Here is a 26,202-nt window from a genome sequence, read left to right on the forward strand (position 1 = left end):
CAGTATAATAAGGGTTCATTAGTGTTTGTAACAGAGGCCCGGGTTCGCTGCGGTCTACCCGCACGTCTTCACAGCGCAATCTAATTACAGCCCATCTCTCCACACTAAGCCATAGAATTAGCGCTAGTCAGGCTAATTGCTGCAGCGGAATCGAATCAGCTCTTTGAAACGGGACCGTCTTAATGAGCTCTTATTTACCCAACTAAACCAGCAGAGACACCAGCCGGGATACTGCACTGCTCAGAACGCTAACGCTGCTGTGTTTAGTATGTAACATACATATATATGTACATATATGAGCAGTGTTGGGCACGTTACTTTGAAAAAGTAATTAGTTATAGTTACTCGTTACTTCTCCAAAAAAGTAACTGAGTTACTAACGGAGTTACTCCACTATAAAAGTAATTAGTTACCAGTAAAAGTAACTATCGCGTTACTTTTTATTATTCGCCCGTCAAAAAAAGGAAATCAATTATGCATTTACTATTATTATTAGAAAAATAACAAAAAATAACAAACGAAAATAAACCCAAAATGTTGACAAAAATATAATCTAACGAATTTCAAAAAAATAAAACGAAATTCTCCACACAACCAAAGAAAATTACTAAAACTTGTAATACTGAAAAAAGCGGAAAAACGCGTCTGGGGATGAAATTTAACAAACCAAGCCACACTCAAAAGAAATATGTATATATAAAACAAAATAATGGACAAAAACAACAATTTAATGCCCGTTAAAATGGTATTAATATAACAGCTTCACCAAAAGAGAATAGAGCTTAGATCGTGCCCAAAAAATCCGACCCAGCCGGAGCCCGTGCACATTCTGCCCAAGCCCGAACCATAAACTGTCATTATGAGCCTGACCCGATCCGCCCCATAAACTGTCTGTTTTCGGGCTGATTGAATGAGCGAAATATAATCAGAATTATGTTAATTAACACTGTAACATAGAAGCATAGAACTATTATTTAATTTAAATGATTTTTAAGAACAGCTACACACAATGCTGCAAGTCAAACGCGGAGGCGTTCACGTGCGCCCAGAGCTACGTGATTACAGTTTTCATTTTTATTATAGTTTAATTTTATTTTGTTTTTATTTTTTCTGTTCATTTTAGGGTGGGCTTATAGCGCGAGCGCTTTACACAAGAACTAACGGACCACGAGTGCCGCGCGCTCGGCACAACAACTCCCGCTGTACAACTCCGCTGTACAACAGCGCTTATAAATAAATTAAACACAAAAATGAGGGTATTCTATCAGTAATTTCAGTTCGTTTTAGTTAGTTTTATAAACACAAAATACAGTTCGAGATAGTTATGTTTTTCCTTTTAATTACCGTTTTTATTAGATTCAGTTAACATAAATGTTTTTCACTTTCAATTTTCGCTATTTCGCTCGCTTTAGTGAACAATAATAATTGGTTACTTAGCAACATTGTGATTATCACACCAGAGCTTTATATAAAATAAAAATAGGAGCCTGATTTCGGGTCGGTCCTCAGGATTCGGGCAGAGAATCTAAGCTCTAAAATAGAAAGCAGCAGCACCACAAAAACCGGAGCAGCTAAAAAGAGCTTAACGTCCTTAATTCGGAACTTGGGCTGTCCACGGCAATCACTGAATTGATTAGAGCACGCAAATCGTCACAATTGTGCCTCACTTCACCACGCCAAACCACAGGCACAGCGGCCAGAAGCTCAAGTTCACCGGACAGAGGAGGGGTTAACCAGGGCAAAGCGAAGTAAAAAAAAAAAAGTTCATAGAGCTGCTAAAGTAACGTGCAGTAACGGGATGTCGGAAATGGTAACGGCGTTATAGTTACAGTCATAGTAATTAGTTAGATTACTCGTTACTGAAAAAAAGTAACGGCGTTAGTAACGCCGTTAGTTTTAACGCCGTTACTCCCAACACTGTATATGAGATTGGTCTATATTAAATATATGGCCATATAAATTAAATACATATATATGTACATTTATGAGAATGTCATACATGAAATATATGTCCATATAAATTAAATACATATATATGAACATATATGGGATTGTTGTACATTAAATATATAGCCATATAAAGTAATTTTTTTGTAAGTAATGTAAAAGTTTTTTTATGGGGTTGATGTATATGAAATATATGGTCATATACAGTAAAAACCTACACAGTATGTACATAAATGAGAATGTCATTCATGAAATATATATGGCCATATAAAGCAAATATATATATATATATATATATATATATAATATATGGCTGTATAAACACATACATGCACATATATAAGATTGATGTGAAAAACCATATGAAATATACCCATATGAAAAAAATATTTATGAAACCTATTAGAACTGTCTATATATTGATATATATGGTATGACTGGCCTAGGGGTGTGTCATGTCATATTGTGTACTACAATTACAGTATATTGTAATATTGTGTAATGACTGTAAAAATCTATATGCTGATAATAACGGTTATATTTATGTATTACAGTTTATATGCATGCACTAAATACTAAAACTATTCTGAACTTCACAATTTTTGATATTTTTGGCTTCATACATCCAGCTCATATATATGGTAACACATATGAATACGTCATACAGAGACATGTCATATATAAAACATTTGTAACCCGCCTCCTCCGCACACAATCACTCTCTTTACTCTCTTTAGTTCTGTTTTTTTTTTGCTGGTGTGACCTATTTTTCTGTGCTATGGAAACGAGTGAAAGAAAGGAGTGAAAAAAAGGAGTGAAAGAAAAACATGCATACAGTTATACTGTTTAAAACTGATCCAGTAAAAAAGAAAAACAGGCGTCCAAATGTCCAGAAAATGTCTCGAAAATAGTTTTTGCTCCACTGCAGTTACACTAGAACACTAAAAAAACACAATACACATTTTTATTAAATGTATATATTTATATACAGCATGCTTCTGTGCAAATATTTTAAATTTTATAAGTGCAATATTTCATTTTTTGAATGAAATGTGCAATTTCACCACTTGTATCTGGGTTGTTTGTGTGTAACTGTTATTTTCTATATATATTTTATATATGCTGTTTTTCTTCAAATGTTTGTACATTTTATATTTCAATTCTTTGTCATTTAATTAGGTAAATTATAGTTTCAAATGGTATTGTTAGGATCACTGGGGAGGATTGCAAGTAAAGATATGAATTTTTTATATTTCTCATCTAATATTTTGTATTGGACTTGTGCCTGCTGTGTTTTTGCTTACTTGCTAATAATCACTGATATGTAGTGTGTTTTATTTTCTTTTATTTTACTTTATTTTATTCTTATCAGTATTTGTGAATGTATCTATATATGTATGCATACTGGCTGCATATATTAAACTGATAAATGTATTATTTATTATTACGGCATTTCAATAACATACTATTGCAACAAAAAATGTCATCTTAAAATCTTAAAAAAAATGTTTCAAACATTTAGTAGAAACCTTTGTCTATTTTGTAAACAACAGAGAAACTCTTACCAAGCATCTTATATTGTATAAAATAAAAATAATGTACAAACAAAATAAACAATATAAAATAAAGAAAATGTGAAAAATGTAATTAAGCAAAAACATATAAAATATATGTTGTGCAAACATAAACAATTCTACAAAAAAATAGCTAAAAATACTTAAAGCTCCACAGTAAATCAGAGCAAAACAAATACAAAATAGACTTCTTTCAAAACAGAATACTGATTATTCTATATAATATTTTATTATTAATTTAACAATAATACTGATATTATTGTAAAGAATATGATACGGCAGAACCCTCGTATCTCCACAGTAATGGATAATTAAATAATAAATCTAAAGCATTAGATAAACATTAAATAAACAGAGTTTTTGTGTGTTTGTTGGAGAGTCGTGTGTGTGTATGATGCACTCTGTAATAGGCAGTGTGTTAATTCTGTTTGTGTTTGTTCAGTGAGGTTTAAAGGTGTGTGCTGACGGCTGAGTGCATGTGCACGGTTTAGCGCGGTTTAGCATGCGTTAGCGCATTTAAAACATGCACATCCTCACGTGTGTTTACAGCGACTCGGGTCTCAGCTGTCCCTGTAGAGCTGTGACTGTGGTTTAGTGAGGCAGAAAGTGCAGTAGGTACTGAAGGAGTTGTCCTAAATATATTTTGGAATTATATTGTATCATATACACAACACACACAACCTGTGTGCCATGTACTCGAAGAAGAATTGAGAAAACAGTGTCTGTCAGCCCTGACAGTGCCAGTCTGCCTGCTCTGAACTCTGAACTTAGCAATAAAAACTCCAATTCCCAGCATGCTCTCTCACTGGACTTCCCTGACTCATGTGTCACTATGGTGTTCCCACTCTCCGAGCTTCTGATTGCTCACACCTGGTCTGTCCATTTACAGTTAATCTACAGTTAATCTACAGTTATTCTTAAATTAGTCTAGGGTAAATCTATGGTTAATCTAGAGTTAATCTACAATTAATCTACAGTTAGTATATAGTTAATCTAGAGTGTATCTACAGTTAATCTAAAGTCAATCTACAGTCAATCTACAGTAAATCTATAGTTAATGTATAGTTAATCTACAGTTAAGATACAGTGAACATACAGTTAATACACAGTTAATCTACAGTTAATCTAGAATTCATCTGCAGGCAATCTACAGTCAATCTAAATTTAATCCACAGTCAATCTAAAGTCAATTTACAATTAATCTACAGTCAATCAACAATTAATCTACAGTTAAGATATGGTTAATCTAAAGTCAATCTACAGTTAATCTAAAGTCAATCTACAATTAATCTACAGTTAATCTAGAGTTAATCTAAAATTAATCTAGATTTAATCTACAGTCAATCTAAAGTTTATCTACATTTAGTGTATAGTTAATCTACAGTCAATCTACAGTCAATCTACAGTAAATCTATAGTTAATTTATAGTTAATCTACAGTTAAGATACAGTCAATCTATGGTTAATCTACAGTCAATCTACAGTTAATCTACAGTCAGTCTAAAGTTAATATACAATTAATCTACAGTTAGTCTATGGTTAATCTACAGTAAATCTACAGTTAATCTACAGTTAGTCTACAGTAAATATATGGTTAATCTGCAGTTAATCTGCAGTTAATCTGCAGTTAATCTGCAGTTAATCTACAGTTAATTGGGTTTTTGTGGCATCATTACATCAGCATCACTACGGTAAAGTTTCCACCGTACACAAACATCCAGAACCAGCGCAGCTCATATACACTGCTGTTACTGCTAACGTCATAAATACCAGCATTATCTACAAACTGCTTTAATACAGTAATGACAGCAGAATGAGCGAGGGATGGAGAGAGAGAGAAAGAGAGAGAGAGAGAAGTAGTGAGAGGAGCCCTGAGGGCCTTTGGCTGCTTTTGTTTCAGAGGTCATTATCCATGTGGATTTTATTAAGCATCGCAAATGGAACAGTAGAGCAGCAGGTTCTGGAGATGGAGCACAGTCCAAACACAGGCCAAACACAGGCCAATTACCCATTTAAAGAACCTACTATGTTGATATTATCTGGATTGTTTGCATGGTTACTGCAGTCTCCTGAGAACTGACATTTTTAAACTGGACCAAGAGCATCGAGGTTCTGATTATCTCCATCGACAATTATTCATAAAGTAAAGCCAATGTGTGCATTATAAAACTAAACAATAAAAAACGCAAGTAATAAGCGTAATAAATGTCTTAAAATGCAAAACGCTTCCAAAATATTTTTCATTACTGAGCCATAATTGGATAACAGTAATTGTAACAATATGTCTAAGATAATTCGTTGTTCATTCAGTCACTTATTGCAACGGACAATAAATCTATATTCACAACGCAGACAAATACATACAACCTGTAAGCCACGTACTCGAGGAAGAATTGAGAAAACAGTGTTTTACACAGAAGCTTGAACACCTGATTAAACACCTAACCCAGACAGATGTCAACAGTCCAACAGGGGTAGCTGCACCGTTAAAATAGCAATCTGCCAAAGCCAGAGCTCACCTGGTTCTACTCTTTAAGAGAATGATGAGCAAGCGACGCTCTGATTGGTTTATTTTATGTTACGCCACAAAATTAACCACACCCAACGATTCGCCGCCACGCATTTCACACAGCAACCAGTAGGATTAAGAGAAATCAGAATCCAATCACAACACAGCAACAGGATGATACCAACATCATTTCCGCTAACACATGATCTATACAGATCCACCTGTATACAGAAACACCTGTCACCTGTCACCTGTCACCTGGCGTAAACAGGAAAATAAGGAAGGAGGAGCTCCTACCTGTCAATGATGACGGGGTCCGAGGGGGTCTCGTTTCGGTTCCCACAACTTTTTTTGTCACAACACCGACTGATCCAGACGAACAGGAAGAAGAAAAAGATAAAAAAGTATTAAAACGTTAAACTTTCAACTTTCATATTATACTGCATAATTATGACCTTTTATGCACATTTTTTTCTTTAGAGAAGTGCAATAAGAAATCTTTACAATCAGAACACAAATTTTTAATAACCAACACAATTATTACAAAATAAGCACTTTGATTAATAATGATTTATACAAAAAGAACAAACAATGACATTCTCGATGACATAATCAAACAAAAATCGCAGGTTTGCAATTGTTTTACATCATTGAAAATACACTTAGGCTACTAAATTTATGCAATGTTGAAAGAAAACAGGAAAACTAATTGAAAAATATTTATATTTTTAGTTCAGTTAAGTGATCAGCATTTGTCTTTCAACCAAATTACGCCATTTTTTTATTTTAGTTTAAACACAATAAAATCGTTTCAGTGAATTTCTTGATTACATTCTGTACATGTGACTTCTAGTTAGTCTTAAAGTTTTAATGTCTTTTAATCTACTTTTCTCTAATAAAAACACAATGTCTTAATACTGTGATATAATACTTAATACTGCTGTGATATTTTCCGTCATATTTTATATACAGCGACAGAAAACAAGATAATCTCAAAATCTCTGACGAGGCTGAGACTGGGTAGCTGAGGTTGCGACTGAGGTTGGTTAAGAATGAAGAGAGAGAGACAGAGAGAGAGACAGAGAGAGAGATAACAAGAGAGAAAGTATCACACCTTTAGCCTTTTGTGTCTAGTATTTGTTTTAGTTCCTGTCCTGTTTCTCTGTTTGTTGCTGTTTTCCTTGTTTTGTTTTCCTACACCATGTGCTCTGCAAGCACATGGTCCTGTCTCCGCCCTAGCCCCGCCCAAGACATTAGTGTTGTTGCATTGTGTCTTGTTTGTATTGATTTATTTATGATTAAAGTATTATTGTTTTTTTAGTTTTGTTTTTTTTAAGGGTTTTTGTTCTGATCCTAGTTATTTAGTTTATTTTGTTTTAGTTTAGTATTTTGTGTATTTTGCATTTCCAGTGTTTGTTTTCTGTTTTGCTTTTGTAAATCTTGTTTCTTTATATCAAATCTATATTACTGCATTTACGTCCATCCTCTCATCCTTTCTGTGTGACAGAGAGAGAGAGACAGACAGAGAGAGAGAAAGAGAGAAAGACCCCCAGGCTCAGATTTCTCTGCACAGATGGCGGTGCGACACTGAAAGGGTCTGGGGACGAAACTGTCACATGAAACCCCTGGCATTGTCCCTCTACCCAACATATTCTCTCTCTCTCTCTCTCTCTCTCTCTCTCTCTCTCTCTTTTTCCCTCTCTCTTTACCTCCTTCTCTATCTCTCCCTCTCTCTCTCTCTTCACAACCTTAACCAACCTCAACCACAACCTCAGTTTTCCAATTGCAACCTCGTCACCTCGGCAGCTCACAGGTACACCAAAACCCAACATTAAGAAAGCAGGGCCCAATCCCCCCCCCTCTCTCTCTCTTTTTCTCTCTCTTTTTCTCTCTCTCTTCCTTTCTTCTCTCTCTCATTACCACTCCCCCTTGTCCCTTATTTGTGCTTTCGACACAATTTCCAGGCCCTTGTCAATGAACCCTATCAATCATTCATGACTCTACTGTAAGCAATTGAGAGCTGTATTGGGTCTCTGATGCACTGATTGGACAGATCGGACTGATTGATCACCATGTGTAATAGAAATAAAAAGAAAAATATTTATTGAATAACCCACAGTAGTTACATAATAATAATAAAAATAAATGTAGTTATGGCGATGAATAATGAATAGAGGTATAATAAAATATAATATTAATCATATGATTAGGGCAGTCGCTTAGCTCAGCTAACACTACTATCCTAGTCCTGTACAGCTTCTATTAAAAACAGTATTGAAAACAGAGAGCTATTTTGGTGCATCCCTAAATCTTCATAAACCTATCAAATATAATATGAGCTTGTTTTGTGTTATTTATAGGTTTATGTTTGAGTAAAATGAACATTATTGTTTTATTCTATAAACTACAGACAACATTTCTCCCAAATTCCAAATAAAAATATTCTCATTTAGAGCATTTATTTACAGAAAATGAGAAATGACAGAAATAACAAAAAAAGATGCAGAACTTTCAGACCTCAAATAATGCAAAGAAAACAAGTTCATATTCATAAAGAGTTTTTAAGAGTTCAGAAATAATCAATATTTGGTGGAATAACCCTGGTTGGTTTTTAATCACAGTTTTTTTTTCATGCATCTTGGCATCATGTTCTCCTCCACCAGTCTTACACACTGCTTTTGGATAACTTTATGCTGCTTTACGCCTGGTGTAAAAATTCAAGCAGTTCAGTTTGGTTTGATGGCTTGTGATTTTCAATTTGTTAAAATCAAAGAAAATCATTATTTTTACTTAAATATATATATATATATTAGAATTCAAGGCATGTGTGGTACATAGTCGCAGATAGTAAAAAAGAAATCACCCATTGTCTTTATTTATTTCTTTGTGAGGCGGCTTCAACTAGGTCAGTGTCCTCCCAAAGGACCTGAAGGGGGAATCAAGCATCTGAGTGTGTGAGTGTGTGTGTGTGTGTGTGTCTTTAAAGTGAACAGGATTTGTAGCTGCATAACGATCAAATCTACCAGCACCCGTGGGAGACAGGGTTCCTCTCTCTCTACACACACTCACACACACACACTCTCTACACACACTCAACACACACATGCATATATCCACAGCCCTATAAGCAGAAATTGTGTTAATTACTACATTCCTATATGGGCTTGTTTTGGGTTATTATCTATTTTTCCTGTTAACATCAGAGCATCCCTCAGGATCTCCGAGAGGGAAATAGCCTCTTTAATCTCAGCGCTTCCTTCCTGATTCAGCTTTTGAAGAAATTAAACCCAAATCACCTCACGTAATTATCCACATAGCAACATGGCCTCCTCCCTCCTCCCCCCGGCGCGTGCTTCGCTTCATCAGGCGCTCTGATTTATGTCGCCGGCCTCGTGTTAGAACAGAATCCATCTTTAAAAGGGGGCAAATATGATCTCAACACTGTTTCGAGTCTAAGTTAGCTTAGCGTAGCTAACACTACTATCCTAGTCCTGTACAGCTCCAGTATCATTCAGCTGGGATTTATGCCACTGAACAAAACCCTGACATTAGAGGAAACACTATGCAATATGACTTCAGGCAGAATATGTGGAGTCTATGTATATATAGGTCTATATCATTATTATCAGTACAGTGATGGTGGCGCTCGGAGCTGAAGCTAGTAGTGTTATAGGATGTAAACAGTGTTTTTAATAAGCTTCTTTAAGCACTTTTTAAGTTATTAATGCCTGGTTTTAAATGTCAGGACTCTCCTCTTGGATTGTAGTAAGGAGGTGTGGAGCTACTTTGAGCTGGATAACGGTGTAAAAAGTGATTTATCAGGGTAAATTATGCCCCGTATCTCCCAGTCTGAAGGGTGTTTGTTGGATAAACTGTTAAAATTTCTGGATCTCTGAACGCTGTGGGAGAGCGGAGGTGTGCTATTCATCAAAGATAAGAAGTGTCAGTTTATATACAGTACCTCTTCTCATTCTTCTCATTCACTGTGTTTTTTCTTTCTTTTCTTGATTATTTTACATTGTAAGTGTAATAGTGAAGACTATATTAAAGCTCTACAGGAACACAGTAACAGTAATATTACTATACTAGTCCTGTACAGCTCCAGTGTCATTCAATCATTCAGCATTGCAATATGACTTCAAATAAACTAGTCTTTTAAATTAAATTAAATTAGCCACATTTATTTCTTTTAAGTTTTTCTTTTGGTGAATCTCTATAAAACATAATGTCACTGTATTTATATACAGTGCTATTCAAAAGTTAGGATACACCTCTTTCAACATAATTGATGATCATTATTTTTTATATTGTATATTTATTAATGAAGACTATATTAAAGCTATACAGGAACACATGCTTTATGTTCATTATTTCTTTTTTATTATTATTATTATTTATTATTTTGTAAACAGTCGCCGGTGCCCTTCTCCTCCCCCCGGCGTATGTTTGGCTTCATCGGGCGCTCTGATTTATGCCGCCGGCCTCGTGTTGGAACAGCGCTAATCTTTAAAAGGGGGTGAATATGTTCTAGAGACTGTTTCAGTCATTTTTCTCTTTTTTCTGCTCTTAATTTGTTGAAATGAAAGAAATAAGCACTTCTGTCCTGTGATTGCAAGCTGGCACTGCACCATATGGCTAATGGTGCTGTGTGGCAATTAGCGGGGCTGATTAATAGTGAACAGCCTAATTTTCTGCTTATAATTGAGAGTGAGTTTGAACACCCACAACATACGTACGTACACACACACACACACACACACACACACACACACACAGAGATTCAGCTCTATGCACTATGGAGGGGAGCCCAGTTGGTTGGCACCGGATTGCCTAGTGTCACGGTAGAAGACCTCCGTCACTGAGTCTGAGTGTTTGAGTGTTTACATGCACTCAGAAATCTGTTCATAATCTGATTACTGCACTTTATATTTATTCCAGTAGTCAGTAATATAAAAAGCTCAATCTTTGCACCAAATTCTTAGATATTTCCTGAGTAAAGTCCAAAATCTGACTAAGAAATCTGATTAAGAGAGCTGTATTTGTACAGATACTTCTTTATCTTACTTAAAGTATCAGTCCATATTATTTTTTATTAGTTTCTAGATTGGAAGCAGAAGCATTTCTGAGTGGAGAAGAATATGGATAAAATACAGTGTTTAATGGTACCAGTGTGCTGAAACCACCATCCCTGCTAAGCCAGTATATAATACAGTATATATTTATTCTATGTAAACTGGGCTGCTGGGTCGCTTATCTTTTTGCGGGAGTTCTTCTTCTTCTGGTCACGTCACGCATCGTCTTTACGTACCTACAGTACGTCACACGTACAGCCTCTAAAAGAGGATCCGGCTCAGTTTTACTGAACGTGAGCGGCTGGTGGAGCAACGGGGACTTCAGAAGAGGAAACTCAGAGCTCAGTAGCTCATTTACTCATAGTAAAACCAAAGAAATGAAGGAATGAAGTTTCTGACTGAGCTCTCTCTCTCTCTCTCTCTCTCTCTCTCTCTGACTGAACATAACCTGGAATCGGATTCATGCGCTCTGAAAGGAGACCGCATCACACCCCCAGTTTAAAATGATTATTTCACCGCATGCTCTGTGCAATTACCAATTCTCACCAGAGAGGCACTAAATCCCACAAGTCCCAAAACTTACGGACATCAGCTTTAAAGTGTAAATGTAGGTTATATCTTTACTTTACTGCAGTAATTATTTTACATGTGCACTATAGGACTCTGTGGGCGTGGCCTAAGCTTTTGTTCTTAATGGCTTTATTTTTTCCCCTTATATTACTTTTACTTTCATAATTTAAGTAGTTTTGAAACCAGTACTTTTTTCACACACTTTTACTTAAAGAGTAAAAAGCTTGAGTTGATAATTTAACTTATTTACAGAAGTATTTTATTAAACTCTAGTATCTATACTCTATTTTACCTACAGAGTAATGAATGGGAATTATTAAAAATCAGATTTTTACATATTTCTATTATCTGATTAACCATGTTCATGCAAACCTTCATGTTTTGATTGTTCTGCAGTATTATCAGATGATGAAGTATACAACCTCCGGAATATTATCAAGAGGAAGATGGATGATCACAAGCCATCAAACCAAGAGTGTGTAAGACTGGTGGAGGAGAACATGATGCCAAGATGCATGAAAAGAAACTATGATTAAAAACCAACCAGGATTATTCCACCAAATATTGATTATTTCTGAACTCTTAAAACTTTATGAATATGAACTTTTTGTTTTCTTTGCATTATTTGAGGTCTGAAAGCTCTGCGTCTTTTTTTTTTGTCATTTCTGGCATTTCTCCTCATTTTCTGTAAATAAATGCTCTAAAAGACAATATTTATATATTTTATTTGGAATTTAGGAGAAATGTTGTCTGTAGTTTATAGAATAAAACAACAATGTTCTTTTTACTCAAACATAAACCTATAAATAGCAAAATCAGAGCAGCTGATTCAGAAACTGAAGTGTGATTGAGTGTATTTGATTTAAGCAGCTGGTTTCTCCTAACTGGAAGCCGGTGTTCGCTCAGACTCGGCGCCGCAGTGCAGGATGGCATGTTTGTTAAAGGACGAGAAAAATCCAAACTGAGTAATGAGTTTCCGCTTGCCCTAATTAACTAGGCGTCGGGGTGATATTCATGAGGAGGGACGCTGATAAAATAACGCTAAAAATAGGTGAAAGTCGATCTCCACAACCTACTTTTTACTCAGAATTCATCTTCAGATGTTAATTAAAGACAGAACCTTGTTTTACGTATTGTCGTGTTCCTCATCCGCTGGAGGTTTAGAAGGCTGACCTGGTTAGCGTCAGTGTGAAGCTATCAGGTTTTAATAACACGGCGTAGCGTTTTGTTCTGAGCGTGTTTGCTGAATTCTTCTGAGACCACAGTAATCGTAGAACGCGCAGGGTTATAATTTAGAGGGAGAAAATAACTCTATTAATGTAAATGTATGTTACTCTACAGCAGTGGGAGCATAAAGTGTCATAAAACTGCCATTAAGCAACAAACAGCGGCCTGTTTTCATAAAAAAATCATTTATTAACTGTCTGAGATAACCCAAAAAGACCAAAAGTGCATTTAAAATAAATGCAAATTAAAGTTCTGTACACATCAGGCCACAGGATCTGTGTTTCAATGACCTTTCAAGGAAACTAATGTAAAAACAGTGCAGGACTAATACCCTCCACCGCCAGACCTCGACTATTTTTGTTTGGATGATATACTGTCCCAGAAAATGTTGTGATAAACGATATTATTGTCATATTAAGACCATTACATGCCACTGATAAATAAGAATTTATCAGCATAATATGCCAATTACACAAAACCTTTAAAGTGCATTGATTGTTTAAATACCACCAATCACCAATATTCAGACATTCTAATAAATAAATAAACTATAAATCAAATAACGCCACTGTGTGTTCTTTCCATTTCTTCTTGAATTAACACACACTCTTCGAATCTGTTGCATTTAAAATTTAGAATTAGGACGAATAAACACTGAACTGATTTAGTACTTTAGTATCCTATTCAACTGCATTAAATTAAATTGGTGAAAAAAAAAAGTTCAAAACGGTTTCACCAAACTCACCAAGCAATGCAAATACAACCCATGATCTTACCTGCACATGATCTCGTGAGTCAGAAGTACACGGCACATCTCAGGGTTCTTGTCCTGACCCTCGTAGATGATGGCCTGGCAGGAGAGAACATCGAGAGGTTTGAGTTACAGAGTTAAAAGATCTTCTGTAGAACAGCTGGAGAGAGAATCTGAGATAAAACCCTGGTTATATGAAATTACACATAGTGTTGTATAGTATTGGTATCATAGTGGTATCGGTCTCATATTGGTATCGGTATCGGTATCAGTATCTGTATCAATATCGATATCGATATCGATATCAGTATCGGTATCTGTATTGGTATTGGTATCTGTATCTGTATCGGTATCTGTATCTGTATCTGTATCGGTATTGGTATCTGTATCTGTAAATGTATTGGTATCTGTATTGGTATTGGTATATGTATCGATATCTGTATCAGTATCTGTATTGGTATCTGTATCGGTATCGATATCAATATATGTATAGGTATCTGTATTGGTATATGAATCAGTAACTGTATTGGTATCTGTATTGGTATATGTATCAGTACCTGTATCGGTATCTGTATTGGTCTTGGTATATGAATCGGTATCTGTATCATATTGGTATATGTATCTGTATACTTATCGGTATATGTATCGGTATCGGTATCTGTATCAGTATCTGTATCTGTATCGGTATCAATATCAGTATATGTATTGGTATCTGTATTGGTATATGAATCGGTATCTGTATCTGTACCGAAATCAGTATCTGTATCTGTATTGGCATCAGTATCGGTAACTGTATCTGTAGCTATATCTTTTTAGTATTTGTATCCGTATCAGTTTCGGTATTGGTATATGTATCGGTAGCTGTAACTATATCTGTATTGGTATCGGCACCCGAATCGGTATCGGTATCGATCTCTGTATCTGTATCAGTGCAGGTAGTGGCAAAGTGGCATCAGTTAAGCCAGAGTTGGTTTAAGTACTGGTACACAGTATTGGCAAATACTTTAAAATCTAGCACCAGTATCAGTATTAGGAGGTACATCCCTAGTTAAACATATATTGCACCTTTCAGGAAACCCAAGGACACATTACCAATCAACTCTCTACACAATTCAACACATATTAGCGAGAAGTGGCAGCCAATCACATTTAACATACTCGCCTGTTTTCCAGAATAAAATTCCTTCTGAGAGAAAAACATGAATATCTGGGAGGAAACGGCCAATTTCATTCATCCTGAACGTCACTGAACTCCACCCATCACCATCTCAGTCCTTAAACATCCATTACTCATCCATTACCCAGCATTCCACAGCAACACTCAACAACTCACATCTCTCTCTCTCTCAATCTCTCCCTTTCTCTCAATCTCTCTCTCTTTCAATCTCTTTCTCTCTTTCTCTTTCAATCTCTCTCTCTTTTTCTCAATCTCTCACTATCTTTTAATCTCCCTGTCTTTCTATTTCAATCTCTCTCTCAAGCACTCTTTCTTTTTCTTTCTCTTTCAATCTCTCTCTTTCTTTCTCTTTCAATCTCTCTGTCTCTCTCTCTCAATCTCTCGCTCCATCTCTCGCTCAATCTCTCTCTTTCTCTCAGTCTCTCTCTCAATCTGTCTCATTCTCTCTTTCTCTCTCTATCTTAATCTCTCTTACTATCCCTCTTTCAAAATCTCTCTCAATTTCTCAATCTGTCTCTATAACTTAATCTCTCTCAATCTCTTTTTCAGCCTCTCTCTCAATCCTTCTCTCTATCTCTCTCAATTTCTCAATCTTTGTCTCAGTCTCTCTCTCAGTCTCTTTCTCAATCTTTATCTTAATCTTTTTCTTTCATTCTCTCAATCTCTCTCAATCTCTCTCTCTCTCATTCTCCCTCTCTGTCTCAATCTCATAATCTTTTTCTCAATCTCTATCTCAACCTGTCTCCCTCTCTCTCTCTTTCTGTTAATCTCTCAATCTCTCTCCCTTAATCTCTTTCTCAATTTCTCAAACTCTCTTTCTATATCAATCTACCTCTCCTCTCAATCTCAATTTCTCTCAATCTTTCTTTCAATCTCTTTCTATCTCACAAGAATGATCTCTTTCATTCAATCTCTCTCTCTCTCTCTCTCTCTCTCTCTCTCTCTCTCTCTCTCTCTCTCTCTCTCTCTCTCTCTCTCTCTCTCTCTCTCTCGTGGGCATGGTGGTGGGTATAATGGGTAATAGCCTGTGCCCTGGCTGGCGTGGTCCCTCCTCTCGCCCGTACGGTGCCAGGCCGTGGTCGAGGTGTGGTGGGCGGGGGGGGTGGGGGGGGGCGGGTTGGGGGAGGTGGGCAGTAGGGCTGGAGGAGGTGGCTGTGGGGGCGAGCAGTTGGGATGCCAGACTGGAGCACGGAGACGCCATCTGGCGTGCCCCCCCGCGCCCCCCCACCGGGTTTCTCCTGAATCTTCATGGCTTTGCTCTCGAACCTTACAGCAGAAATAACACGTCTCTGCCAGCCTGGCACAGAACACACCCCTCCCAAACTCAATACCCAGCATGCCATGCCATTCCAACCAGTGCCTCGCTTAACAATGCCAACCGCGTCACCTTGCTACGACTCGTACGTCTCATTTAAAAGCCTGCAGATCGGCTGCAAATCTGTCCAATTTCCCCATAACCTGCCCTAATCTATATATACAGCATACAATACACATACAGCTCCGGGAAAACATAACGAGAGCACTTTATAATCATCAGTTTCTCTGATTTTGCTATTTATAGGTTTATGTTTGAGTAAAATGAACATTGTTGTTTTATTCTATAAACTACAGACAACATTTCTCCCAAATTCCAAATAAAAATATTCTCATTTAGAGCATTTATTTACAGAAAATGAGAAATGTCTGAAATAAAAAAAGGATGTTTTAAAGCTTTTCGACCTCAAATAATGCAAAAAAAAAAAAAACAAGTTCATATTCATAAAGTTTTAAAAGTTCAGAAATAATCAATATTTGGTGGAATAATCCTGTTTTTTAATCACAGTTTTTTTTAATGCATCTTGGCGTCATGTTCTCCTCCACCACCAGTCTTACACACTGCTTTTGTGTTATCTGTATATAAGATTGTTAACGTGCACTTTCTGAGGCTGGTAACACTGATAAACGTATCCTGTGCAACAGAGGAAACTGTTGCTCTTATTTTCTTTGGCAGTCCTGATGAGTGCCAGTTTCATCATCATAACGACATCACAACAACTGATGCTCTCAAACACTTTATTAAGAGACAAGAAATTCAAGTAATTAACTCTTGATGAGTTCAGCACAGCTGTTAACTGAAAGCCTGAATTCCTGAGGGTTTGATTTACACTTCTTCATAGTTTGGATGGGTTTAGTATTAAAAAACACTGAATTTTAAGGTGTGTCCAACCTTTGGACTGCCTCAGAATCCCACATTAACACATGAATACGCAGAATTTCTTACGTTTCAGACAAAACAAAACAAGACAAGACATAGCCGGTCAACAACCTCTAGTTTCATAATGCTGAAACATCCTGCTCCACCCAGTACAGCCCACCAACTCTGGAGGTTAACTAAAAATCGGTCTCTGGTAAAGAAAAGCGCTGTAGAGAAACGGTGAAACGGTGAACCGGTGACGCCGGAGACGCCGGGCTCGGTGAGTGTGTTTAAATGGAGTCACTGTAGGGTAGGATCGTCCCGCTCGTCAGCTGATATGTCGGTGTACAATAGCGTACAATTGATACATTGTTTGATGTCTTTCAGGTGTACTTTACACCACACAAAGGCGCGGAAAGCGATAGCGCTGCAGCCGCTGCCGGAGCTGGCGAGCTCACAGCATTCATTCAGCTGCTTTTCTTTCACTTTGAGAGAATGCAGGCCAAGGTCTTCTAAAAGCGTGCGGAATATATCACTGTCCACCAGCAGCTCTACGCTTATACACCATACATACCCCTCTCAGCTCGTCCCCCCGACCTGCACCGAGACAAACCTATACCTCATCTTAATCTCACACCGACCCCAAACACACTACACCATCTAACACATCCCAGCTGAAACCAAACACACGCTCACATAAACTTATCATTTACACAAATTACCTCCACGCTACTGCAGCGCAATAACTCACAACTCCGCCTACAATAACCTTACATAATACATTTAACAGCGGGCACCTGACTGACCTCTAAATACAGCTAAACTATGTTTAAACAACTTTACTTTTAACCATTTGCAAGTTTAATGGATGCAAAATGTGTTTTCTACCTGAAGTATTTGTACTTTTACTGAAGTATAATTTTCTAACTGGAGTATTCGTTATAAAGTATTTTCTAATTTATTTTTTTGTTCTTTTACTAAAGAATGTTCTAACTAGAGTATTTGTACTTCTACTATCTGGAGTATTTTTACATGTACTAAAGTCATTTTCTAACTGGAGTATTTGTACTTCTACTATCTGGAGTATTTTTACATGTACTAAAGTCATTTTCTAACTGGAGTATTTGTACTTTTACTGAACTAATTTCCAAATTAGAAAATTTAGATACTTTAACTGAAGTACTATTTTATAACTATTGAATTTCTACTTCTAGTATCTTATGTATTTTACTTGTAAAAAAGTTTTTTTCTAACTGGTGTTCTTGTACTTATACTGAAGAAGTATTTTCTATCTGGAGTATTTTTATTAAAATCTTTTCTAATTGGATTTATTGTTACTTTACTGCAATATTTTGTAACTGGAGTATTTGTACTTCTACTGAAATAATTTCCAATTTAGAAAATATGGATACTTTACTGAAGTATTATTTTCTTACTAGAGTATTTGAACTTCTACTGAAGTATTATTTTCCGACTAGGGTATACGTATGTCCTTCTACTAAGTTAATTTTCAAATTCGAAAGTTTGGATAGTTTTAAAAAAGTATTATTGTCTAATGGAGTATTTGTACTTTTAATTAAGTATTTTCTAATTATGTGTTTGCATTTGGAATTGTTGTACTTGTACTGAAGCATTTAACTACTGGAGTATTTGTCCTTCCACTGAAGTATTTTCTAATTGGAAATTGTGCATATTTTCTTTCTGAAGTGTTATTTTATAACTGGAGTATTTCTTTTTTAACCACTGTATTTGTATTTGTACTTGCAATACTCCTGCAGTATGGGATTTGGGTACTTTGGTCACATGCTCTGCAGGTTCAGTACAGTAATGTAGAGAGAGTATTGTCCTGTAAAGTAACTGGTGATTATTAATGGGTCGAGGTTTCTATTCTGGACTCTGGAACCCGCGCTCGGGTAAGCGGGGGGCGTGTTTATAAACATGTAATGTTTTAATCCATATTTCATCTCGCCAAGCGAACGCTTCGTATTCTATCCGGCGTTCTTCCCCGGCAGCTTTGATGTGACGCCTGAAATCGCGGGCGTGTAAACAAGGGCCTATAAATACACGGAAACACACTTCCTACACGGTTAGCATCATCTGTTAGCGCGCCAACACCGCCGCCTTTCTTCCCAGGCCTGTGTTTGACTTTTAAAGAAGTGCTGCGATTTCCCCTTTCTTCCAAACACACACACACACACAAACACACACACACACACACACACATACACACACCATCTGAAACACACACACCACCTGAAACACAAAGGCATCAAGTGTAAGAAAGCAGGAAATGGTGAAATAATCCACAGGAAAAAAAGATACTAGGCCGCATCTGAGTTTAGGGGCGTGTCCTTGGAAAGACCGTCCAATGAAAACTCCTTATCAGTTCCCAGTAATATCTATTGGTCACTAGGACTGGCCGATATGGCAATATGTTAATGTACGATACTATATATAAACTATAATAGAGTTAAAATATCAGTATCAGTATTTATTTGCAGCACCAAAAATAAAACATTATTAAATGTGTATAATATTAAGTATGTAACTGTGTATTACTAAATTGTAAGTATTTCATTGAATAATGAAGTTACAATAATTACATAATTACTTTAATTACAATGTTTCTATGACATAATCTACACAAGTCTTTACTCTCCTCTATGACGTCAATTTTCAGGAACCAAACCATTTCACAACGCAACAAACGACAACCTCATTAAATTGAGAGCAGATACCACAGCAACTCATCCACAAAGATACCACAGCAACCCATACTACAGACACCACAGCAACCTACACAGATACCACAGCAAACCATACTACAGACACCACAGCAACCCACACACAAAGAGACCACAGCAACCTATAATACAGATACCACAGCAACCTAAACTACAGATACCACAGCAACCTAAACTACAGATACCACATCAACCCATACTACAAATACCACAACAACTTAAACTACAGATACCACAGCAACCTAAACTACAGATACCACAGCAACCTAAACTACAGATACCACATCAACCCATACTACAGACACCACAGCAACCCACACACAAAGAGACCACAGCAACCTATAATACCGATACCACAGCAACCTAAACTACAGATACCACATCAACCCATACTACAAATACCACAACAACTTAAACTACAGATACATCAGCAACCCAAGCATATAACACAACAACCCTTACTACAGATACCACAGCAACCCACACCCAAAGATACCACAGCAACCTATAATACAGATACTATAGCAACCCATACTACAGATCCTACAGAAACTAATCCACAAAGACACCATAGCAACCTACGCAGATACCAAAGCAACTCGTACTACAGATACCACAACAACCTAAACTACAGATACCACAGCAACCGATTCTACAGATATCATAGCAACCCACACACATATAAAATAGCAACCCATACTTCAGATACCACACCAACCCATATTACATATACAACAGCAACCCAAGCATATAACACAATGACCTTTACTACAGATACCACAGCAACCTAAACTACAGATACCACAGCAACCCACCCACAGATACAACAGCAAATCATACCACAGATATCACAGCAACCTATACTACAGGAACAACAGCAAACTATACAGATACCACAGCAACTGATATTACAGAAACAACAACCCACGCAGATACCACATCAACGCATAGTACAGATACCCCAGTAACTCACAAATACCACATAAACCCATACACTGTAAGCCCGGATAAGTTGAGTTTACTTAAAAAATTTGAGGAAACCGGTTGCCTTAAAAAAGTTAAGTAATGGGCAATGAAAACTTAAGTTAACATAACTTAAAACATCAAGTTAATACAACTAAATGGTAAGTTGATTTAACTCTTTTGTTTTTGTTACACCAATTCATTTGCCCTACAATTCTACTTAGTATCTTGAGTTACAAGTAAACAAAAATTTTGATTTCTTCTTACTTTTCTTTTTTATTAAACGTTACTTAAATATTTTTATAAATATTCATGGAAAAAACAGAGAAAAACTCGCGGGGCCGACGGGCGTAGCTCGCGGAGCCGGCGGATGGAGCTCGCGGAGCTGGCGGGAGAAGCTCGCGGAGCCGACGGGCGTAGCTCGCGGAGCCAGCGGGAGAAGCTCGCGGAGCCGGCGGATGGAGCTCGCGGAGCTGGCGGGAGAAGCTCGCGGAGCCGACGGGCTCGCGGAGCTTGCGAAGCCGACGGCCGAAGCTCGCAGAGCTCGCGGAGTCGATGGGAGATGGCAGAAAAAAAACTTTTTTTTTTGCATTTAAACCTGCCCTTTTCCCAGCTTGCTGTTGGTGAGGCGGCGGGCGAAGCTTTGCGTCCTCCGTGCCTCTGCAGTCTAAACTGCAAGGCGGGCAAATGTGGGCAGCTCAGTGGACCAGTCACAGCTGCCGCTCTCCGTGTCGCTGAGCCTGCGAGCCTGCCCGCCGTCTCCGCGAGCTACGCCCGCCGGCTCCGCGAGCTTCTCCCATCGGCTCCGCGAGCTCAGCCGAAGCTTTGCGTCCTCCGTGCTTCTGCAGTCTAAACTGCAAGGCGGGAAAATGTGGGCAGCTCAGCGGACCAGTCACAGCTGCCGCTGTCCGTGTCGCTGAGCCTGCGAGCCTGCCCGGCAGCTGTGACTGGTCCACTGAGCTGCCCACATTTTCCCGCCTTGCAGTTTAGACTGCAGAGGCACGGAGGACGCAAAGCTTCGCCCGCCGCCTCACCAACAGCAAGCTGGGAAAAGGGCGGGTTTAAATGCAAAAAAAAGTTTTTTTTCTGTCAAATAACTTAAAAAGTTAAGTCAATCAGTTCAAAAACTTAAAATGTTTAGTTTATTAAACTAAAAACTATTAACACGTTTAAATACGTGCTGAAATGAGTACAATATACTTACATTTGACAGTAATGGACTAAAACTTAAAAATTTATGTACATTGAATATACATTTTTAATTAGAAATAAAATCCGGGCTTACAGTGTACTACAGATACCACAGCAACCCATACTACAGATACCACAGCAACTCATAGTACAGATACCACAGCAACTCACAGATACCACAGCATTCCACAGTACAGATACCACAGCAACCTACGCAAATACCACAGAAACCCATACTACAGATACCACAGCAACCCACAGATACCACAGCAACCTACGCAAATACCACAGAAACCCATACAGGTTTCTAAAAGTCAAATTTGATTTGATCATTTACAAAACTAAGAAACTAATCCGATTCGCCTGCAGTCTGAACATTAATCAGATATGTATCATCAGACCTCAGACCTCAGAATGGAGTAACTCTGAGTCACATGCTCACAGAGACCGTACCTGGTTTAAGGTAGACGTTGAGCAGCTGAGGAGAAAATAAATGGTGCACTACTTTTACTCCCACTGCAGCGCTTCGATTCATGTCTTAAGCAGCGATTCTTTAGCGACCCGGAACTTTCTTCCAGACAATGCGCCAACAAAGCGGATGGCAATCTTATTACAAGCGACTTCTATTACACCCCTTCCATTAGGGTGGGGGAAAATAATGAATACAGGTGCTAAATATATTCGGCGATGTGGCAGCGCACAACTACAAACGAGGCAAAGGCGACAGGGTGATTATTATATATTTATTTTTTTCAGCTTGACACTGGTAAACAGAGGGAGCGCATGCGACACCGAGCACAAAAGTGCCATGTCCTCCCACGACGTGCGGCAAAACAGTTAGTTAGGAAACAACAGCGCTTCCCAGCACCGGCAGACAGGCGCTGTCAGAGCGGCAGCTCGCAGGGGCTGAGGTGCTTTGATAAACCCCATGACGTACGGAGGAACGAGCGAGGGGGAGGCGGCGCCCGCAGGTACGGCGCTGCCACGGTGCCTCGACTTTACAGATCAGCCCGGCGTTACTCACAGCGGACCAGCAGAGCCCCACAACACACTCAAACGCACAGGGGTGGAACAAAACATCGATACTGCCATATATCGTATCGTCCCTCAATATGACCTACAAATTAACAGTGTTAATAAACCTGCGGTGAAGAATATTGGTTGGTAAATTGTGTATTAAACACATACAGTAAATTAAATTAAATAAATCTATAACTGCTGGTATTTGATTATTTATGAGTATTTAAGTAGCTTAGTACCTCAGTAGCGCAACACGTTTTTTTGTGATATACGATATATCATGGGTAAGCAAGTCATGATACTGTATTAAATGTTGGATGTGAGGTAGAGTGAAGATAAACTGAGGTTCAAATGTATATGATGTATTATACCACAGTTAGTTTCAACCCTGCAATGTGATGATTGGCTGAGAGGCGTCTATGAGTGCCATTATCAGCCAGTAATGTACTTTAACGAAGCTCTCCATGTTTTACTCCGCCACATACAGGTAACCTAGCAACCATGCAGTGCTTACAAGCCATTTTTACCAAACACCTGAGGCCTCATGCCTACAAACGCAACACAGCAGTGCCAATATTACACGTTAAAGAACAAACCTCGAGTGTATTATAGCTTAACAGAGTGTGTTACTAATATTTTTATCTAGTTAAATGTGGGGGAAATACCTGTATTTCCTGGAAAAAATGAATTAGTTTCTTTGATTTTACTAAATTGAAAACCTCTGGAATATAATCAAGAGGAAGATGGATGATCACAAACCATCAAACCACCAAACTGAACTGCTTGAATTTTTACACCAGGAGTAAAGCAGCATAAAGTTATCCAAAAGCAGTGTGTAAGACTGGTGGAGGAGAACATGATGCTAAGATGCATGAAAAAACTGTGATTAAAAACCATCAGGGTTATTCCACCAAATATTTATTTCTGAACTCTTAAAACTTTATAAATATGAACTGGTTTTCTTTGCATTATTTGAGGTCTGAAAGCTCTGCATCTTTTTTGTTATTTCAGTCATTTCTCATTTTCTGTAAATAAATGCTCTAAATGAGAATATTTTTATTTGGAATTTGGGAGAAATGTTGTCTGTAGTTTATAGAATAAAACAACAATGTTCATTTTACTCAAACATAAACTTATAAATAGCAAAATTAGACGCTGTAAACAGAGAACTTAACCCTGGTCCTGATTACTCCTGACAGGTATAAAATTAGGTTTTCCCTTTCTCTTTTCTATTGGACAGATGCAATTTTTTTATTTTTTTCACTGATTCACTGCTCTGGATCATTAGAAACCATTAATCTAAATTAGATTAGGGTTGTGATTGTTATGAATAAGCCTTAAAATGCCCAAATGGACTGGTCAGAACATCAGTGTTAGCATGACCAGATCCTAAATTTTTAACTACATGCAGAAATAATTAGAAATTAGTTCAGAAAATGTAGAGATTTACTGTTTAAACACAACAATTACAGATTACACAGTGATAAATAAATACGAAACTAGGGGAGGTGGGGTTTCGTACAGTGACTAGCATGCCTTAATAGGTTAAGATATCTGGCTATTTGCTCTCAGGTGTATGTAGCAGTGTGTACTCGTACTAAAATCTTTATATTGTTGTGATATCTTTGGGTCCTTTCATCATGAGCTTTCAACACAATGTTAAAAAAGAAACAATAGCCAGATTCAAATGATGTAAAAATGAAAGATAGCAAAAAATGAGATACAAGGTTTTATCATGAACTGGGTTTAATTTTCAATTTTGCAATTTAGCAACAATAATCTCACTTTTACTCATATATACTTAATATTTACACCTACATACTAGATATGTCTGAACACAATGGTCATTTTAAAATCTAAAACGTATTTATTATGAACCCATAAAAACTAACCTTTATTCTAACGTAATTGAGAATAACATGCATAAATATATAAATCCCATGCTATACCTGGTAGTTAGCTATACATTTTTACTAACTGAGTTTGTCCAACGTGATATTGTCTGTAAGTATAATTACAGTCTGTATGTTTTGATGAGCATGTGTAATCGCTTATCATCCAAAGATGCTAAAAAGTACTTTTAGAACAGCTGATAGAACTTTATAAATAAATATTACTAAATATTACCTTTAAAATTGTGCTTTTATTCTCTTTTGCATTTGTTGGTAGACATGCACGCTTGTTTATTTCCTTTTTTTGTTAAAATGCTATTTGTGCTTGGACTCAAATAATCCCTCCCTTTATAGAATAGATAATTTCTATGAAAACATAAAAAAAAAAAACAACCACTAACCATCACCACTATAGACCACTATAGATCATCTACTCTCATCCACATCAATTTGTGAGCCATGCGCACTCATGCACTACTCCATCCATGATTGGTCAGACTCTAACTACAGATTGACACAGGTATTTGATTTAAACTGTAAATATTACAGGTACAGGTGTATCGAGTACAGAATTGTTTGATGGTGTTTCTACACACATCACTGTTGCACAACAACACAACAAGAATGTCCACATATTCCCAAACACCACCACCAACAACACAGGGTTGCGTCCCAATTTTGCGCAAAGTCTGCTGGAACGCTGATACAGAGGAGCCCGTGTGCGCATGCGCAACACACGTATACGCAATCACATATACGCAAGGTGGTAACACAGCTCCTTACCTGTTTAGTCATGGAGTCAATAAGGCGCACGTAGAAGTCCTGTTCTGTCCTAATGCCTGCAAAACACAAAAAGAAGCACGTGGGACGTGAGAAATACATGTTTTCGTTTTTTAACATTTAATGTGTTTTTTGTATCAGCTCAGATTTTGTATGTAATGAAAATATAAAAATGCAACGCAGTTAGTTAACAAAAACAATAAATAATATAATGTTGCTGTTCTCAGTGTGTGAATATACAACAAATAAGCAAACATAAGAAAAAATACACATAAACAAGCAATGCGAAAATTCAACAATAACGCTACGCATCAATAGCCGCTAATCAACAGTTTGGTAAATTAGACGCGTTCACTGTAATGATAAAGTGTTATTTGTTAACTGTTTGTTTAACTTGTGTTCCTGAGCCCCCAGCAACAATAAAAGCTAATGCTATAGCAGCTAATTGTGATGCAAAATAAACCATAAAGAAAATAAATTGTGAAATAAACGTGAATTATTTTTATTCATTCTGCCCGCAAGTTTGGGTTAAACTTCATTCTGATGCAACGTGTAGTTCATTTAGTTCAATCACAGTAAACTTTATAATGAGCTAACCTGGTATCTCCACACT

At 37.3% G+C, this 26,202-nt stretch overlaps 1 protein-coding gene across 3 annotated transcripts in view; it reads right to left on the minus strand.

Moving 5' to 3' along the window:
* ebf1b (EBF transcription factor 1b) overlaps window positions 1-26,202 on the minus strand; it is a 219,206-nt gene that overhangs the window by 190,014 nt on the left and 2,990 nt on the right. For all 3 annotated transcript variants that reach the window (XM_049466755.1, XM_049466754.1, XM_049466757.1), the window contains exons 4-6: window positions 25,593-25,648; window positions 13,675-13,748; window positions 6,327-6,395 (exon numbers count right to left, since the gene is read on the minus strand). In XM_049466755.1, coding sequence (XP_049322712.1) covers window positions 6,327-6,395; window positions 13,675-13,748; window positions 25,593-25,648 — 199 coding nt within the window. The remainder of the gene's footprint in view (window positions 1-6,326; window positions 6,396-13,674; window positions 13,749-25,592; window positions 25,649-26,202) is intronic.

The sequence above is a fragment of the Astyanax mexicanus genome, chromosome 17, assembly GCF_023375975.1.
Source record: "Astyanax mexicanus isolate ESR-SI-001 chromosome 17, AstMex3_surface, whole genome shotgun sequence".
NCBI classification, from domain to species: domain Eukaryota; kingdom Metazoa; phylum Chordata; class Actinopteri; order Characiformes; family Acestrorhamphidae; genus Astyanax; species Astyanax mexicanus.